This window comes from Dipodomys spectabilis, unplaced genomic scaffold (genome assembly GCF_019054845.1).
Source record: "Dipodomys spectabilis isolate Male_0828 unplaced genomic scaffold, ASM1905484v1 ptg000322l, whole genome shotgun sequence".
Taxonomy (NCBI): Eukaryota; Metazoa; Chordata; class Mammalia; order Rodentia; family Heteromyidae; genus Dipodomys; species Dipodomys spectabilis.
The window spans coordinates 362,640-381,933 of NW_024870999.1; the positions used below are offsets into that span (position 1 = coordinate 362,640).

Below are 19,294 nucleotides of genomic sequence, written 5' to 3' on the forward strand. Positions count from 1 at the left end.
TCATTCACGGACAGCTAAATATAGCAGTGCTTGGTGGGAGCTGTCAAGAGTGAGGGAGGTGAGATCATCGCTTCTAAATCCAGCAGGAAGTGCGAGGCGGCACTGGCTCTAGACGCCTTCTTGCTCAGCTACTGTGTGCGTGCCTGTGCGTCCATGTGCAAGCACACACACAGCACAACCAGGCACACAATCATACATGCATCTATCCCCACAAATCACTCCGAACACGTGTGCAAACATACATTCACACATATGCACAGACCCAGTATGCCACCCACACACACATGCTGTCCTTCCTTCACACGCTCAGGCACCCACACACTTCAGCACATCCACACATGTGCACGCATGCACACGGGCAACACACCCACACCAGCCAGCATGAGGGCCCTAGAGAAGGAAGGTGAATGCTCCGTCTGGTCTTCCCTCTTCTCTCACTCCCACTGGCCTTTTTGGGGGGGATGGGGGGCACCCAGGATATCTGCTCTACCCCACAGGAAGCCATTAGACCAGTGCAAAGCCAAGGAGAGTTAAGGGAGGCCAGACTGGGGCTGGGGATCCTTAACTCTGGCACTTACAGATCGAAGACCAGATAGTGGAAACCTTCCTCAGAGATGCTGTCATGGAGACGCACTGTGGGGGAGAGAAGCCATTAGATGTGTGCTGGTAGCCCTGGACACACCCACCCTCCACCCCACCCAGGCACACACCAACCATTGTGACTGCTTAGAGAGAATGCTCCCTCCCCTCCCGCCCCCGCCCCCCCCCCCCCCAGCATGGGGACAGGCTGCCTAGTGCAGCAACACCTAAAGGATCAGATCCTAAGTTTCAATTTCAGAACCTCAGGCCAGAGAGTGTGGGGCACCATTATCTTCCTCTCCTCAGTGCCCTTGCTTTTACACTGCATACCAAAGTCTGTTTGCTTCAGGGCTCTAGACCTTGCCTGGTGCAGGACAGGAGCTTGAGAGGATGCAAGGAGCACAAAAGCAAACAGATGAAGGACTGAGGGGGCAGCAGGGCAGTCTCAGCATAGGGCAGCTCCCTCGTCTGCACCAAGCAGAAAGGAGCTCCCAAGAATGACTCACATTGTACCCTGCTCTTTCTTCCACATTCTGAGTCTTCCCTTTGCTGGAACGACAACAGGCACTGAGTGCTCACCAAATGCCTGGGCTGCTCTGAGCACTTTGCATGTGTCAACTCAATTAACCTGCCAACCACCCTGCATGGCTTACAGATGAGTGGCACAGGGAGGCTGAGTAATGAGCTGAAAGTCACACAGCCCACAAAAGGTGGAGAGGGATGTGGATGCAAGGGTTAGTCTGGCTCCAGTGCTCATACTGCACTGGCCTTGGCCTCTCTGTTTCTTGGAACCCCAGCAGGCTGATCTTGGTGGTCTCATTGTTTCTCAGCACTAAAAACAGAGCCATAAGTGGTTACGGGTGAAGAGCTTCCAGCTTCTCCTTGGTCCTGCAGCCCCCAGGGCCTCAGGCACAAATAGTCTACACAGTTTCAGCTTGTTCCTGGGACCCGGTCATGTTGTCCTAGTTTCTAGCTGGCTTCCAGAGCCCTCCCAGGACCCAGCCTGACAGTCCTCCTACCCAGGAATTTTGATCTGGTCTCTGGGGCTCAGGCTTTGCCTTACAGATTGCTGGGCTCCAGTAGCTCCAGACCAATGGCCTTTCTCACAGCATCTACACCTCAGGCACAAAGGCCTCCAAGCCCTGAGGGCAGGGTAGCCCTGAGTCCTGCCACAGACCACGAAACGCAGAGCCGTGTACCTCAGGCCACTATGCTGGCTATGTGACTTGGGCCACATTAGAAACACAGCACTGAGCCTGTCTACTCCTTTGTGAAATGGGATAAAAGCACCTACTCATGAGCCATGGTGATGATGAAACTCACAGGACATGGTGAGCACTAAGCAAACCCAGTTATTATCATTGTCACTACTGTCATCTGAGTGTAAGGGATCCCATGTAACTGAGTTGCAGTACCAGGATCTGGGGCCACTTAGGGACCTAGGCTGCTTCTCAAATCCGGGACAGAAAGCTATGGATCTGGACAACAGCACTGGCCTCGCAAAGACACATGAGGCCTGGGCTTTCCTCATTTCTTACTCCATTTCCCAGATCCAGGCACAGCTTCTTCTTTACTTTCCCTAGCCCATTCGTTCAGGGCCCATGTCCTTTCAGCTTCCTGGGACAAGGGCAGTTTTCTTCCCCTGGGGCTGTCTGGGAGCCAACACTGACCTGGCCCAGGCTGATGCCCCCAGCAAGAATAGGCTTATGAAGCTGTGTCAGGGCTTCACCTCCTTACATCTCCTCTCTGGCTGACTTCTGCCTTCCTTGGTCCCAGGGCCTCATTCACCACTTCACCCAGACTGGCCAGTGTCTCCCTAGGATACAGTGAGTACCCTCTGGTAGCCTCCTTCCAGTGCCTGCATGGGAAATCCCTAGAGTTGAGCCAAGTTTCACTCCTCCTCCTGCTTGCTGGGAACAGAGAAAGTTCTGGGGAACCATGAGGAGGAGGGGCCTTCCCTCATCTATCTCTTGGAGCCCTCAAAGGCAGAGTCTGGGTTGTTTAAGTAGTTTACTAAGCAACCTCTTTTCTTCCTGGTACAGAAAGAATGGGCTGCAGGTAGAATTTGCAGGCCTTCAGGTACTGTTCTCTGGCCTGCCAGAGATGGGCAGGACTTGAGGTATGTCCTGTCTCCTTATAAGGCAGCAGAGCCTATAATGTAAAGGAGCTACTGGGGCTCTGTGTGGGGAGTCCAGACAGTGTGCATCTGGACACTTTTTATAAAATGTGTGTGTATGTATGTGTGTGTGTGTGCATGTGCACACGTGCACAGGTGTGCTGGTCCTGAGGCTTGAACTTAGAGCTTGGGTGCTATCTCTGAGCATTTTTTTTTTGATCCGGTCGTGGGGCCTGAACTCGGCCTGGGCACTATCCCTCAGCTCTTCAACTCAAGGCTATCACTCTACCACTTGAACCACAGCACCACTTCCAGCTTTTTTTCTTTTTGCTTATGTGGTGCTGAGGAATTGAAACCAGGGTCTCATGCATGCAAGGCAAGTGCTTTACCACTGAGCCACCTTCCCAGCCCCATCCCTGAGCATTTTGCTCAAGACTAGTCTCTACCACTTAAGCCATAGTTCCATTTCAGGCTTTTTGGTAGTTAATTGGAGATAAGAGTTTCACAGACTTGCCTGCCTTGGCTGTCTTTGAAGCACAATCCTCAGATCTCAGCCTCCTGGGAGTCACTGGTGCCTGGCTATAAAACGTTGTTTTTTTTTGTGTTTTTGGGGTTTTTAAAAAAACATTTTTAAAATAGGTGCTCATTTTAATGATTTAGAAGAAAACCTAACTAGCACATTACACCTGTGAATTCACAGACTGGCCTGAGCAAAAGAGTGAATTGTCACAAAATCTATTTAAATAAAAACAGCAGGCAAGTAACACTGATGGCATCCAGAGGTGGCAAAAATAAGGTCCCAGCAGTGTCTTCCAAGTCCTGTTGGGAAGCCCTGGATCAGAAGACAGAGTAAAATCATACCCAGGCTGATACACTGCTTTCAGTCTTCCATGGGAGGGGGAGGACAGGGTCCCTCATTCTGTTCCATCCTGGGGTCCCTGCTACTAGGCTTCCTCTTTCCCTGACTGAGCAGGGAAAGCTTTTCATGGGCAAAGAGGTTCCAGGGGACAAAGGAATAACTACTAGATGTAGCTGGGATCACAATCATGAGTCACCAGCCTTGGCTTCAGTAATTGTGTGTGTGTGTGTGTGTGTGTGTGTGTGTGTGTGTGTGTTGGTCCTGATGTTTGAACTCACAGGCTGAGTGTTGTTGCTGAGATTTTGTGCTCAAATCTAATGCTCTTGCACTTGAGCCATGGCTCCATTTCCAGCTATCTTGGTAATTAATTAGGGAAAAGAGTCTCCTAGACTTTCCTGCCCAAGCTAGCTTTAAACCATGAATCTCAGATCTCAGCCTCCTGGGTAGCTAAGACTATAGAAATTAGTCATCTATGCCTGGCGTAGGCCTCAATATTTTTTGGACAAAAGCCCCACACATGTGTTTTCACTAGCTCCCCCATAGGTATATGGAGGCCTGCCAAGCTGGCCGAATGGCTCTCCACTGCACCTGTGTTAAGTGGTAAGGGCTTTGGAGTCATTTGCTCCGTGGTGCAGATCACCAACATACACATGAATCAACTGTATGAAGTAAGCATCATTTACATGATGTCACAAATGGGAAGTCTGCCCAGGAGCGTGTGGTGGGCTTCCATCAAGGTCTTGGTTTACACAAGCAGGCTGTATCAGAAAAGAGGGTCTCTACAGTTCATACCAGTGCCCCTGCCCCTATGAGTCATCTTGGCTCCTCCTACCAGGTCCCTTGGAGGAGGCAGAGCAACTCTAATTTTAAGGGAGAGGGGGCACTGAGGCTCTACCCCTTTCCAGATGCCCTCAGAGGGCCAGAGTTGGATACAGATGTGTGTGTGCTTGTGCACGTGCACATGTGCACATGTGTAGCAGGAAGGCAAAGCATGAGCAGAACCCAGTGACCTAGGAGATCTGAGCCGACTGCCCAGGGTCTGCACCCCTGGGTCTCTGCAGGGACTGGAACTGCATGTATGACCCAGCTCAGGACCCCTCTGAGGCTCCAGGAAGGAGCTGGCATGTAGAGCAGCTGGGTTTTCTGGGGATCAATGCCCCATGAAAATCTTGGCTCCCATCTAACCCAGACACAGGCAGGCAGGGCTGACAGGTGGTTCACTTGCCAAATGCCCTCCCCTTCTTGATAGGACCAGACTCCCTGATGCTAGAGATGGGGCCAGCCCAGGCTTCTGGGCACTCTTGCCAGGTGTTCAGCCAGTGAATCTCAGACACACCACCTTGGGGCCACTCACCAATGTTGGAATGCTTCAGCAGGCGACAGATCCGAGCTTCTCTCTCCAGCTTCTGGTGATCTGGGGACAGAAAAGGACAAGGCATCACCTTGTGCCCCAATAGCTGAGGATTCACAGCAGCCATGGCAAGATAGCTCCACAAGGGTGTGCAGCAGTCACCAACCCCAAGCCAAAGGACATGCCCACCCATGGCCTGGCCCTGGGGCACCCTTCAGGCTGACTTCACCTGCTGGGTATGGGCACCTCTGAGCCACAAGTGGTAGCACCTGGGGCAGGGACACCTATGGGAGGCAGTGGGTAGATTAACTCTAGGCTGAAAGTTTCCCTGCTTGATTGAAAGAATAGACAGTGCTGCAGATTTACTCCTTCACTTATTTGCCTTGATTCCATACTCTTTGAAGCTTTCTCTTGGAGTCAAAGTCATTCTTCTGTGGCAATGGTGGGTTCTGCAGAACAACACATCTGCTTACCTGCTTATACCACTCTCAATGGCACAGGTCTTAGAGTGGCCCTGGACAGAGGAGTTGTAGAGGCCCCAGCCAGCAGACACTGGGATCCCCAGTTCCCAGGAACTTTCTCCATGGGGGTTCCAAAAATGGATTCATTTATTTAGTCATAAGTTTTATATTTCAAACAAAGGTGCCAAAGAGGCTTTTAAAAAGCTAATGGAGATTGTGAAAGCCAAAAAAGCAGAAGCCCACTTGTGACAGAAGGAGAGAGATCCATGGGGTCTAGTCACATGACAGAATGTGGTGTAGCAAGGGGTCAGAGTTCCCAGGCTGCCCCTTCCCACTCCCAGTGTAGCCTTGAACACTCAGCCTCCCACTGCAGCACAACAGAGCCAAGAGAAAGGCAAGAGGATTTTCAGCACCAAGGACAGCGCCTGCCTCCTGCAGACGCACTAGTGTCCATTGCCTCCATGCCTGCCAGAAGGCAAGCACATAATTAATCTGCCAATCAAGTCCATGGGGAGGGGGGGCACCTTCCTCACCAAGGAAACTCCTCAGCCCTCTCAGCAGGTGCCAGTTTACAAAGGATGCCTAGAAGGTGTCCAAGCCAGGCTGAAGTCTGGTCCCTGTCCATCTGCAGGAAGGCCTGGCCAAGCCATCTCAGGAGTCATCTGTCCTGAGATGGGTGTTATATGATATAGGGTTGTGGGACACATATGCAAATGCTCTTCCATATATGCCTGCAGACATACATGTTCCCTGGAGCTCATCCAGCGGCCTCTCCCTCTTCCCACTGGACAGGCCCTCAAACTTCCTGCCTTGCGCACCCAGCTCCCATCTGTTTCTTCACCAGCACCTGATGCTTTTGTGGAAGTATTGGTGCCTGGCACCTGGATGGAGGGACAGCAGAAGCTTAGGTGGAATGACCAGAAGTCCTGCCTCCCTCTCCTTCAAATGCAAAATGCACTCCAGCTCTTGTTCCCAAAGGCACCCAAGCATCTCCTACTGTGGCACAGGGTGGGCCTTGCAAGACTAAATGTCTACCCTCTCTTTGATGGTGAAACACACACACACACACACACACACACACACACACACACACACACACACACACACCTGCTTCCTGAGGAGGCTGACCTAGAGAAATTCCAGCAAAAGATGCGCTATTTAATGCTCCTACCAGAGAAAATACCCCACAGATACAATACAGCACTCATTTATATCCCCATAAAAGCATAGATTAAAAAAAACAAAAATACCAAAAAAAGCCCCACAATTTTACTCAAAGATCAAACTAAACTGGAGCCTACAATTATCTACCCGCCTGCCTGAATTCTAATGAAAAGCGCTACCTCCTGAGATCCACCCTCAGGAATGCCGAGGCCCTGGAGCTTTTCTAGGTGACACCGCCCCCATCTCAAGTATGGAGTCCTGGCCTGCTCAGCTGTCTGCTCTGCCAGGTGCTTCAAGGTCAGCAGAGTGTGTGGGACCCAACGCTGGCACACCTGAAAGGCTTGGGGCCACCAAGCAATGGGGAAGGGAAGTAGCCCCAGCCGAGCCCTGCACACCCACACACTGACTCATGGCAGGGTGTCAGTAGCTCCCACCAAAGGCACTCCCACACACCATACAGAGCAGGTGCTCACTGGGCCTCAAAGCCAAGGTCTTTCCTCCAGGCTCATGGGCTCTGTGAGGGGACCTTGGTCTGTGTCCTCTGCTCCTCTGGGGGCTAGGGGCCAGTGATTGCTGGTGCCCACAGCCTCCCCCCCAACTCAGGAACCCTGCTTACTCCTTCAGATACCACTGTGGAGGGGGGCTAGCAAAGCCAGTGCTTATAGAGGAAGGTGAGATACCCCAATGTTGGCATGAGGGAAGCAGTCAAAGGCCTGATGACAAGGCTCTCCTTTTCCCTCTCCCCACAGTAGTCTGAAAAACAGACAGTCTGTGTCATACAGACAGCCTGGGTCATACACTTGCTGAGGCTGGAGCAAAGCAAAGCACTCCTGGTGTCACAGGCAGGGCAGCACTTGGTTATACCCACCAGGACATCACACAAACTAAAGCTCAAGTTATCACTGATGCACAGAACCATGGGTCCCAGGGAATGGCCAGTGCTGAACCACAGGCGTGGGAGGCTTTGGTGTGATGCTTGCAGGGCTCAGCGAGGGCAGTGGGCTTCTCCTATCTGCCACTTTCTTAAAGGTGACAGGCGCAGGCAGGAGCTGCCCCAAGGTGCCACACAGCATGTGACCCATCCTTCTGGAGCATCGCCATACGACAGGCACCATCTGTTCTGCACACATTTCAGGTGATAATCTGTTTAATTCTAAGGATGTCCTGAGAGGCCAGGAATAGGGGGCTGGGAGGGGGCAGGAGTGGCGGCCACCTTGCAATACCCAGGAATTCTCATGTCCAATGGGGATGGTACCTGGTGGCCATGGCATCAGGCTCCAAAAGACGAACTGAGGTGACATTTTTTAGTAAATCCCTGCTACTCACTCCATCATTTCCTCTTTCTTTCTCTGAAGCCAAGAGGGTCCTGGTGGGAGGGAGGTACAGGTGATGTTGGTAGAGGTTTCCATGCCTACCCCAGGCCATGGGCACCATCCTCCATCCTATGCCACCTCCTTGCTCCCTGGCAGGGGTGACTCAAAGCAGAGAGGGATGGGGGTGGCGAGTGAGAGGAGCCAGTGAGCAGGGGACAGGAGGAATGTGGGTGGCACCCAGCTGCAGGCTGTCAAGGGAGGAGTCTGGGTGGAGCAGAGGAGGAGCAGGAAAGAGACAGGAGGCCCACTGGAAAGGAGGGGCTGCCTTCTGCTAGCCCCCAAGCATGTTTCTGGGTCTCTGGAACTATGGGAACCAGGAGGAAGCTGAGTGAAAGTAGCCCCAAACATGGTCACCAAAGACCAGAGCCCACCTGGAGCTGCTTCAGTTCTGAGTCTTCACCTGCCATGTGGCCTGGAACTGTTCTCCCATCCCCTCCCTCCACCGGCATCATCTGGATGAGAGGAACAATGACAGTTCGGGGTCTCAAGGGAATGCTCTGGACTGATCACAAAATCATATGCAGAGGGTACATGTGCCTGGTGCATGACGGATGCTCAAGGACGTCCCCATTGCCCTCTGGAAGCCCTGGGAGGCCACTAGTGATACCACAGACCTCATTCCCAGGGACCACCTGCCAGCAGCAGAGGTGGGGCCCAGGCCCTGAGAGTGGCTCTCAAGGATATGCAGTGTGAATGGAGAGGGGACCTGAGAATGTGGACCCAGTCAGTCGGTCAGTAGGAGGGCCTGTCCCCACCACCCTGGCCTGGGCACAGGCGGCTGGGAGAGCCTGACCTCAGCTTCCAGAGCCCCAATCCCCCAGGCCAAGCCAGCTATTACAAGTTTGAGATCAAAGCCAACATCATCAAGGCTGAGAGATGTTGGCCTACCTGCATGCTGCCCTGAGATAGCCATGGGAACACTGGATGAGGAGTGGCTGGAGATGTCCTGATGGCCAGGCCACATTCCAGCACTCAGCCCCTGCCTACTAAGTGGCAGGGGGACAGAGATCACTACTGAGGCTGGGCAACCAGTCCCACCCCATCCAGAGGAGGAGATCCATAGCGGGAGTGCCTCTACCCCAGGTCTGGCCCTCCTCTTCTTGTCCCCCAAGAAGCCTGCACCTGTCCAACATTCCAGGCCACAGTGGGGTCAGGGCCTTACTCCTTGTCTCTTCAGCAATTGGCAAGACCACGGTCCCCCTGTGACCAGCACTGTCTTTCTCAGCTCCTGCATCTCACAGCCCAAGAGCTTCCAAGAATCTTAGAGATACCAATATGTTCAAATCACACGACCACGAGGTGCATTCTGAGCATTATCAGGCACCAACAGACCCACACACATGTGCTTGCCTCACACATCCTGACCCACCACCGAGCTTAACACCATGTTCACACTCAAGCAAGTGTACTCAGGAACCCTGCAGCCCACCCTTTTTGATAGAAAGCCACTAGGTTGGATTAAAAGAACGTCCTGAGCTGGGAACTGGTGGCTCACGCCTGTAATCCTAGCTATTCAGGAGGACCACAGTTCAAAGCCAGCCCAGGCAGGAAAGTCTGTGAGACTCTTATCTTCAATTAACCACCAGAAAACAGGAAGTGGTACTGTGGCTCAAGTGGTAGCCTTGAGCTGAAGAGCTGAGGGACAGCTCCCAAGCCCAGAATTCAAGCCCCACAACTGACCAAAAGGAAAAAAAAAAAAAAAAGCAAGGTATGGTGGTTTATACCTATAATCCCAGCTACTGGGAGGCATAGGCAGGAGGGTCATGAGGCCCTATCTTAAAAGTAAAGCAAAAAAAAGGATGGGAGTGTGGCTCAAGTGGTAGAACACCTACCTAGTAATCTCAATTCTCTGAGTTCAAACCCAATCAAAATCAAAAAAAGGAAATGAAAAATATCAACCAGGCAAGGGCTTGTGGCAGCCCCCTGATTCCTGTGGCTGGTTCACATGGAATTAAACCAGCCTGCACACTGGTCATCTCTGGTCACATGGGAGGCCTGCTTGACCAATCTCAGGGTACAGCTGGTGCTGGGGCTGAATGAAGGTCACAGGCAGGTCCTGGCTACTCCTTCTGAAAGGAACATTATTCCCAATTCTGCCCTGCCTGCCTGCTGAGTGCTAGTTCTGGTCTGGCTTTAGGGAAGGCCCAGGAGAGACTCCCTGCACTCCACAAGGCAAGGTTATTATCTTGTCACCCCAATTCTCCATGCATGTGCAGATGCAGGGAGGCCAGGTAGAGGTAGAGATAGATGCTAGAAGCAGTGGAAGCAGACACCCCCTCCTGCCTGACCACTAGCAATGGGGTCTCAGAGAACACCCATCCAGACCTTGCAGCCACCTGAGGCTAGAGGACACAGGCGGAGGAGATAGAAAAAGGCAGCTCTGGCTGTGGCTTTTGTTTTAAGAAAGTAACTAGCAATTACCATGACAGCGTCAGCCAGCAACCACCATGAGGCAGGGGTGCCTGTGTGCCTGTCCTGCTGCTGCCTGACACCCCACTGGCACAAAGAAAGGCAGAGAGGCTCTGGAAGGACACTGAAAATCAATGTGGTTGCACCATGCTCTCTGCACAGGAAGGCTGTCACGATGAAGCTGTGACCTCTGAATGACTTGTCAATCACACGCAATGACCCCGCCTTCTGGGGTCTGGACACACAGGGTGCTGCATGGCCCATGTAGGGCCACATAGCAGAGGCCTCTATTGCATTTCCTCCATGTTCTTGCAGCCACTCCCGGTGCCCTAAATGAGAATGAGACCTATCTCTAGCGCTCAGCTTTGTGAATTAACTTCTTCTCCTTCACTGCTAACCTGTGGCATTTAGTATGAGGCAGTGGTGTAAGGCCTAAATTTTAGGCCAGTATTTGGTGCTGCTTTGACATCCAGAGACACCAGGGAGGTCTCAACCAGTCTTAACTCTTGACTACTCCAGGGAAATCTGTTCTCTTTTTTTGCAAGAATTTATTTTTTTGGGGGGGAGGGGGGTCCGGTCATGGAGCCTGAACTCTGGGCCTGGGCGCTGTCCCTCAGCTCTTCAGCTCAAGGCTAGCGCTCTACCACTTGAGCCACAGCGCCACTTCCGGCTTTTTTCTTTTTGCTTATGTGGTGCTGAGGAATCGAACCCAGGGCATCATGCATGCAAGGCAAGCGCTCTACCACTGAGCCACCTTCCCAGCCCCTTTTTTGCAAGAATTTAAAAACATTCTAGTTTTATTGTTCTTACATTTCACACAATTTTTTTTATTGTAACAGTACTGAAAGCATGATACTTAAGGATTTAATGTTCACAGCAGAAGCCTCGGGTAGCCCTGTCCCCCTTGGGGTGGCCCAAAGTCGGACAAGGAGGGGTGAGCTGACACCACACTGCAGCCTCACAGCAGAGCCCATCTACTCTTTGGCACTGCACTTATCTAAGGTGGGTGGTGATGACTTCTCACCCATTTTATAGAAGAAAAGACTGAGGCAGAGGGCCCAGGATATCCCCCAGTATTTCTGCCCCCCCCTCCCCCAAGCTGCCTTCAGGGGCCTCTTGTGATGCCAACCAACTATCACCACTCAGTCCCTAACTCCACCACCCAAGAAGATGAGCCACCCACGTGGGACTCAGGAACAGCAGAAAAAGGATATAGGCAGGACCTGGAGTTCCTTGATCTTCCTGATAACTAGGGCCAGGGAAGTCCACCACTCCTCTGCCCTCCCTGGCTCAGGATGAACCCTCTAACCCTCCCTATCCCAACAGACAGGAGATGGGACATTTGCCCCTCAGGGGCCAAGGAGCTCTGAAACCAGATGTTGGACCAGATCAGCTACATCCGGGGACTTGTGTCCATACAAGCAGGCATATCCTGGTACCTGTGAGCAGGGGGCTCTGGGGCCCCACCCTCCCTGCCTTGCAGCCAGGGGCTCCTCACTGTCTCTTTCCTCTGGGTTTAATGTTCAAAAGCCTTTCTCAGTAGCTGCTGAATTAATGAACTCATTCCCAAAAAGTTGTCTTCTCCATCGTCTTGTTTTGTGTTGCCAGAGAAACAGGATGGCTGGGTAAATTTAAATTCCAGACAAACATTTTAAATAAATTTTCAATGTGAATATGCTTATACTTAATTTTTTCATTTTTCTTTGAAATTCAAATTTAACGGCTAAATCTAGCTGGCCAGCCTGCTCCCTTATTGTCCTTGGAGGTTAGCCCCTGGGATGTTAACGGGGACCCCAATAGGCTTCCAACCACCCCACCTCCAGCGCTCCCAGCGCTCCTTACCCATAACCTCCAGCCCAAGCAAAGGAACATCAGAAAGGTCTACGGCTGGAATCAGGAGGAGCGCTGCGGGGAGGGAGGGAGCGGGACGGGGAGGGAGGAGCTGCGACCCGGGAAGGGGAGGGGAGGAAAGGGGACAGAGAGGAAGAGAGAAGACAGCGAAGCCCAGGGTCCGGGAAGAGCAGGCGCAGCCTCCGCGCATGCGCGGCCGGCCTGCACTGCCAGGCTGCATCTCCATTAACCCAGTTCCGCGGATTCCAAGGCCAGCCCAGCTGATCCCCTTGGGTAGGGGTCGTTCTGGGCTGTGGGTCGCGAGGCCACAGGAAGGCGCACTGCTAGGTGTGGCGAGCTAGTGCTGGCGCGGACAGGCCTCAGGCAGGAGCGCAGATCCCCGCCTTTTCCCCCGAATTCGCCCCCCTCCCCAGCAAGGAAGTCATGGGAGACTTGGGGAGGCCAGGTGCCCAGAAGGGCAATGGCCAGGGCCTGTGTGTGGAGGGAAGCCTCAGAAGTCGGCCAGATTTCCTCACCTGTTGTTAGGTGCTGGGTGATGGACACTCCATTCTGGGATGTCTGCTTCACCTGCCACCCCCACCTACTTATGAGTTGCTCACTGGACCCAACTTCAGTCAGCCCCAGTTTGGTGAACCCCAGAGACCACCCTCACTGCCAGCTGGGAGGCTCGGGTCTCAGCCTCTGTGGGCCCATTGCTGACCTTGAGGATGGAAGAGGAGCAGCAGGGTGGCCCCATAAGGGCACATACAAGTCCCTGCTTCAGAGTGGAGAGGTGGTCCAGTGAAGCCCCCCCTCACCATCCCTGTGATCCCCCATATGCGGTGCCTCACCAGGGGTCACCTCTGCATTTGCCTCCTGAGCAGCTGCATTAGGAGTGAGCATGTGCAGGCTCACCTCCACGAAGGGCATCAAGGAGACACAAGGAACCACCCAGGAGCAGCTATGTAATATGAGCGGTGGGGCAGGGCGGGGCAGGGAGGGGCAATAACAAAAAAATGTTTCTAAGATTTCTGTACCTAATAATCTCTTTACCCCCCCCCCAATTAATTTTCCTCTAACTGCTTTTGTTAACAGTAGTTCAATAATCTCTAATTATTTAGCACATTCACAGACTTTGAATGTTTCACAATTCTCTATTTAATTAAGTATTAAAATTTAAAAATCCAACTGTTCGAGCTTATGGCATAGTGAGTGTGATTCTGAGTACTGTCAGTTATTGGGTGGCTGTGGCTTTGGTGTATCCAGTGCCAGTCTCCTCTCTACAGCTGAGCCTAGTGAGCTCCCTCTTGCCCCAGATGCAGTGGGTGAGAGATATTGTACCCCACAGTCATGGGGATGCCAGAGATGCTGGAAGAAATGAGGTGAGGTCCTCATGTTGGTTCTGGTGTAAACATGAGATGGGGTACAGGCATCTAGAACTTTCCTTCGTTATTTTTCTGAGACTCTATCCCCACATTCCCTCTTTAAGGGCATTATAGGAGGGAGAACACAGAACCGAACAGGCAGAGAGTTTGGGGCTCTGCGATGGAGTGGAGTTCCTAGGTTCTGGGATGGGAGTTGGGGAGGCCTCCAGGTGAGCTGGCTGTGTCAGTGGAGAAACATCCCAAGGTCTAAATTGCTGCACAAAGGGCCTGGAGTCTGCAGGTGCCACCAGAATGCTACAGAGTTGTCCACACAAGGCCCGCTGAAGCAGGGACTCACCACTGTCAAGAAAGGGGGACAGCAAGGCGGAGAATGGGGCCACTCAAGCCACTGCACATACTTTTGTGTAGTTTTAGCCCTATTATATATGACTGGGGAAACTGAGGTTTAAGTCATAACATGATAGCCAAAGCTAGTGCCAGGCATCCACCCAGAGGTACCCCTCCATGAAGCTCTGACAACCAGAACCCAGAAACCTGAACCAGTAACAGTGCTGCATGATTTACAATATCCAGGAACCACTGCTGGGTTTAGGTGAGACAGTGTATGTGATTGTCTTTAGAACCCTGTGGTACCAAAGCACTTACAAACAGGTCAGAGGATGGGCTGAGGTCTAGGGCACAAGTGAGGACTGGCCAACAGCTGAAATAGACTGAAGTTTTTTGTGTCATTTTTCTCTACATTTAAGAATGTTTGAAAAAGTTAAACATGAACACATGCACACATACCCTGTCACAGCCTTGTACACACAGGAGCACGCATGTGCGCACGCGTGCGCGCGCGCGCGCGCGCGCGCGCGCACACACACACACACACACACACACACACACACACGCACACAGAGGCATGCACACACAGCCTAAGGCTGCTTCTCCTCACAGAGCTTCTCCCCACAGTAGAGTTCTGTGAGTGGTGAGGTCGATTCACAGCCTGGGAACTAGCCTTGCACCAGCCATGGATTCATCCCAGGTCACTCAAAGCCCCAGGCACTGGATCACACCCTTGTCAGAAAGCCAGGCCTGAGAGAGGCCAGCAGAGCCCACCACAGGCTCAGAGTCGACATCTAGCCCGTGAAGGGTCTCAGAAGAGGGGATATCCAGGATCCTACCCCTAAAAGCATCTCTCTGCCTCATCCGAAGGCTAGTAGAAAGCTGTGGTTTGCACTTGCCTGGCTTCATTCCCTGCCCAGGCCTTTGCACAGCATCACCCTCCCTGGTCCTGCTGAACCAGGAACTCACACAGAGACTGACCAGCCCTGGAAACCACTTAGCACCAGGGTAGAAGTTGGGACAGGAGCGCCCTAGGTTCTGGAGGATCCCCTGCCTGGGTTCAGGGAATGTTCCCAAGAGGAAGAAATACTTGGTGGGGGGTTGCTGGTCTGGTACACAGCAGGAACTCAAATTCATTGCAGGCCAGCTGTGTGAGCCCCCTGGACTGGTCACAGGGCTGTGAACAGTAGCTCTTGCAGACCTCACCCCCCATACACACTTGCCAACTGGAGAAGGTTCCACTGTTGCTCACACTCAACATCTGGCCTTGTCAGGAAGAATTAGATCCTTGGCTCCCAACTAGCTTGGATTTGTGTGTGGATGCTCATTAGGGCCACTAGCCAGGTCCTAGGAGGGGTGGGAGGAGGGTGGGTGTGGGAGGAGAGAGGTGAGGTGGCAATGTCATCTTGAGGCACCCACTCCCTGCCTTCACAGCCCTGTCAGGCCCCCATCCCAGCCCCCTTGGGGACTCTTCCCACACCTAGCTCACTCATATCTGTGTCTCATCCTCATGGAACTCACTGAAGACTGACTCTGGTTTCTGGCAGGATGTGCCCCTGACCCTGGGAGGGTGGATCTGTCTGCTCAGCCCCAACAGGGCTCAGGATACCTGCAAGGCCAGCACCACACAGACCCTGCCACACACCCCTGTGAGTCCACAGGGGCCTCCTTAGGCCCTCTCACTGCCTAGAAGACTCAGTTACAAAGCTGTCCATTACCCCCGCCCCCTAGTGCCCAGTGCCAGGACTCTATCAGAGGGAAGACACCAAGAGCAGCCCTGCAATTTCCCTGAGGCTCTGAGTCAGTAATTACCCTTGGCCTTCTTGGGGAGAGGGGCCCCTCTACTTTACTACAGTCAATACCTATCCTCCTAGCTTTGGGGCAGAGACTTGGGAAGGGGAAGCCAAGCTGAGGCTCCAAGAATCCTAACCAGACAGTGAAGGTCATCCTGGGTCTGAAGGTAAGGGCCCCCATGCCCCTCAGAAACTCCCAGAGACACCCTCAAGACACCAACATCCCCCTCACCACAGCCTCCACTCTATGACCTCTGAAGCCAAATCAGACTGAGCCCCACCTGCAAACCCATCCACAGGATCAGTCTCCCTGCCCCTACCCAACGCCCACTGTGGCTGTGCTGGACATGCCCGGCCCTACCTCTGGCTGACAGCTTCTTGGTGTTGATGATCTTGGCTGCATACTCATGTCCGGTGCAGAGTTTGACACAGCGTCGGACCACAGAGAAAGCCCCCCTGGGGAGGAAGCAGGGTAAGAGACAAACACAGACAGGGAGAAAGAGAGAGCCAATTAATCTCCTACAAACACTCAGCATCTAGCCACTGGCCAGGCCTTGGGCTGGGTAGGGATCCTTTGGCCAGGGATCAAAGAAGGCCTGTGTCCCTCCCAAATGGCTCCTACCCCACCCCACTGGTCATCAGCAAGACAAGGGCCAACTTTTGGGGCAGATCTTGGAATGGAGGCCCTTGGGATACCACTCAACTTTAGCTAAACCTATGGACTCTGCTGTAAATCAGCTGGGATGAGGCTCCAGCCCTACAAACTTTCAGAATGTACCCTCAGGTGCTCCATACCAGGTCCATGATACCCTAGGAAGGCCAGGTCACCAGTTCCAGAGCCCAGGCTGTATTGGAATTAAACTGCAAGGCTAGAAGAGAGGGTCCCATGAGACCCTCCACTGTCCCTAGGTTACAGCATTGGTATAGAGTCTTGGGGAGGGGGTGACATTCATATACCAACAGCCAGTATGTGTCAACAAAATGAATCAGAGTTTAGGGGTATGGGTTAGAGACAGAGGCCATCAAGGGAGGCCCTGATTATGGCCCACAAAGGAATTCCTCTTCCTAGACTGGAGCCCAGGAAGGAGGAAGCCAAGCCCTGGTATACCAGTGACCTGTCTGTACTCCCCAAGTGCCCACCTCCTCTGACACCCACTCAGAGCACTGCCTCTGATGCCCCTGTGGCTGGGGTGGCCTGAGGGACCTGTCCCGCAAGGACCCAGGATAGAACACAGTGGTTGACAATGAACTTGTTTTCTTTTTTGGTACAATCCATTAAGGCGAATCTTTGTAAAAATGTACTTCTTGCTTTCTTGGGAAAAATAAATCTTCACACTATATCTAATTCAATATTTTCCAACTGACCAGGTTATTATGATCAGGGATGCGAGCAGCCACTGAGCTACATTTTTGTTTTGTTTTGAGATGGGGTCTCCCTCTGTTATCCAAGCTGGTCTCAAACTCATGATTCTTCTGCCTCTGCCTCCTAAATGCAAGATTTTACTGGTGTAGCCACCACACCCCTGCTGTACCTTGCTTTATAAATTCAACCAGGCCCCAGGGCCGCAGGGGCTTTCAGAAGGGGAAAGGAGGTAGGGAAGTCACACTACTTCACTCTGAAGCCTTTTGTTCCATTGGACATTTTTCACTTAAATGTGTCAGTTACATTCTCAAAATGTTCCTGTTGAAGAAAAATGTAAAGAGAGGGGATTGTTTTTGTTTGCACAAGTTTTGTTCCTGGGAGACAGCATGGGGAAGAAGATGGCCTGGGCTTGCTGCCTGCTCTGATTTGATCATCTGTCCTTCACTTCCAAAACCCTCCATGCACATCTCAGCCCCTCATCTGTACATCGGAGCAGAAGGGCCTCCTGGCACTAGGGAGAAACTTGCCCCACTCTTGCCCACTGCTCACCCGTGGACACTGCAGAGCCGAGAGCCTCTGCTCTGGCCCTGAACGGCCATTTGTACTGACAGCCCAGAGTGCCTGCAGCCTGGCTGGCAGCATCCCCAGCCAGGTCCTGAAGTGAGCTGGGCGCATGGGATGGACCTTACTGGAGGGCTGAGCCTCAGTGATCCACACAGCAGGATCACAGTCTCTGATGACCTGAGATGCCAGGCACTGTGCCCAGGTGGAGCCCACACATCCACTACCCCTCCTCCATTGAAAGAGCAGGCTCTCAGCTGATGTCCAGACCCCAGTGAGAATACAAGTAACAGCTGTGTGCCACAACCTTCCCCAGCACAAGGTGTCTGCATGGAACAAAATGATGGAGGCTTTCAGCAGGTGGGTGGGTCAGGGGCTGCCAAGGTCAAACACTCATTTTACTTCTGCAGAAGGCTCTGAAGCTATCTATCTTGGCATGGATCAGGGGAGGTGAACAGGGGTCAGTGAAGCTGCACAGCAAGGAAGGAGGCAGGAATAGGTCCTGAAGAAGGAAGAGATCAAGGAGAACTGTAAGTGGGGCACTGGGCTGCCCACCATGTGCCAGAAACGGTGGCAAGCACAGAATGGGGCAGCCAACTCTGTAGGTAGAGCCCAGAGGTAAAGGAGGCCTGACTCTTTGTCACAGGCCAGGGCAGTAAGTGGCTTTTGTGAGGAGGAGAGGACAGGGTCTCCATCCAGTGACCTAGATACCCCCAGAAGGAGAAGGTGGCTGCCAGGTGGTGAGGTAGGAAGGTCCTGTCACTGTGCCTTGCATCCAGCATCTCAGCCCCACCTCTTCTGTCCTTCCGAAGCTATGCAAGAACAGCCCCTCTCCATAAAGACCCCACCCTCCCACTGCAGGCACCTGGCTAGCAGCTGCTCACCCGTCTGTCTGTCTTCTCTTCTTCCCCAGAGGCACTTTTAGTTGCTAGATGTCATCACAGGACACCTCTGGGAAGGGCCTTGAGCACATTTGGCATAAGCCATGCAGGCCACAACTAAGTCCCTGACATCTCCAAGGACAATGACATTACCATCTTCCTGGTGGACCCAGAGCACTTTGCCCTCTAGAACCCACAATTATGGAGACAAAGGTCTCTGGTATACAATGTGAGTCTGTGCCTGCTGCTGCAGGGCAACTCCTGTACATTCTTCAAGGCCCTACAGAAAGTCAACATCCTCTAGTATTCTCCCACATGGGTCTCATGTAAGTTTCTCTCTTGATTAGAGTCATTTATCTACACGTTTCTGCCCCTCCCAGGTGGCTTTCCACAGGCAGGGCCCAACAAGAGCCTTAGATCTTGTTGCCAGGCACAGCATTGAACCTGTGACACAGGAATCAGAAATGACCAAAAAGTGGCACAGGTTGGCAGTGGACAATGGAATTGCTGGCGCTCGGGCCCTTGTGCAGCTGAGTGGTGTAGGATGAGAATGGTTACAAAAAAGTCAGTGAGAGAAGACTTGGCTAGTCTTTGGTGAGAGGGTCAGCAAGAGGGGCTCCCTATAGTATCCCTGAAGGAGGGGACACCTAGAGCCATCCAACACGGAGTGGAACCCACTGGAGGCCCAGCATGAGAGGCAACTTGCCAAGGCTTTCCCCTATAGGTAGACAGGCTTCTGGGGGATGGAAGCTGCACCTCTCTGATCAGACCCAGAGGAAACTGAATGAATAGCCTGGGACTCCATGTGGAGCCCATAGAGGGCTGAAGGCCTCTTTGCTTTT

The 19,294-nt window shown here is 52.7% G+C and overlaps 1 protein-coding gene across 1 annotated transcript in view; it reads right to left on the bottom strand.

The window, feature by feature from the left end:
* The window catches only part of Camk2b (calcium/calmodulin dependent protein kinase II beta), an 82,957-nt gene that overhangs the window by 27,953 nt on the left and 35,710 nt on the right, over positions 1-19,294 (bottom strand). Inside the window, exons 2-4 of the mRNA XM_042702377.1 lie at positions 16,009-16,103; positions 4,909-4,968; positions 579-633 (exon numbers count right to left, since the gene is read on the bottom strand). Coding sequence (XP_042558311.1) covers positions 579-633; positions 4,909-4,968; positions 16,009-16,103 — 210 coding nt within the window. The remainder of the gene's footprint in view (positions 1-578; positions 634-4,908; positions 4,969-16,008; positions 16,104-19,294) is intronic.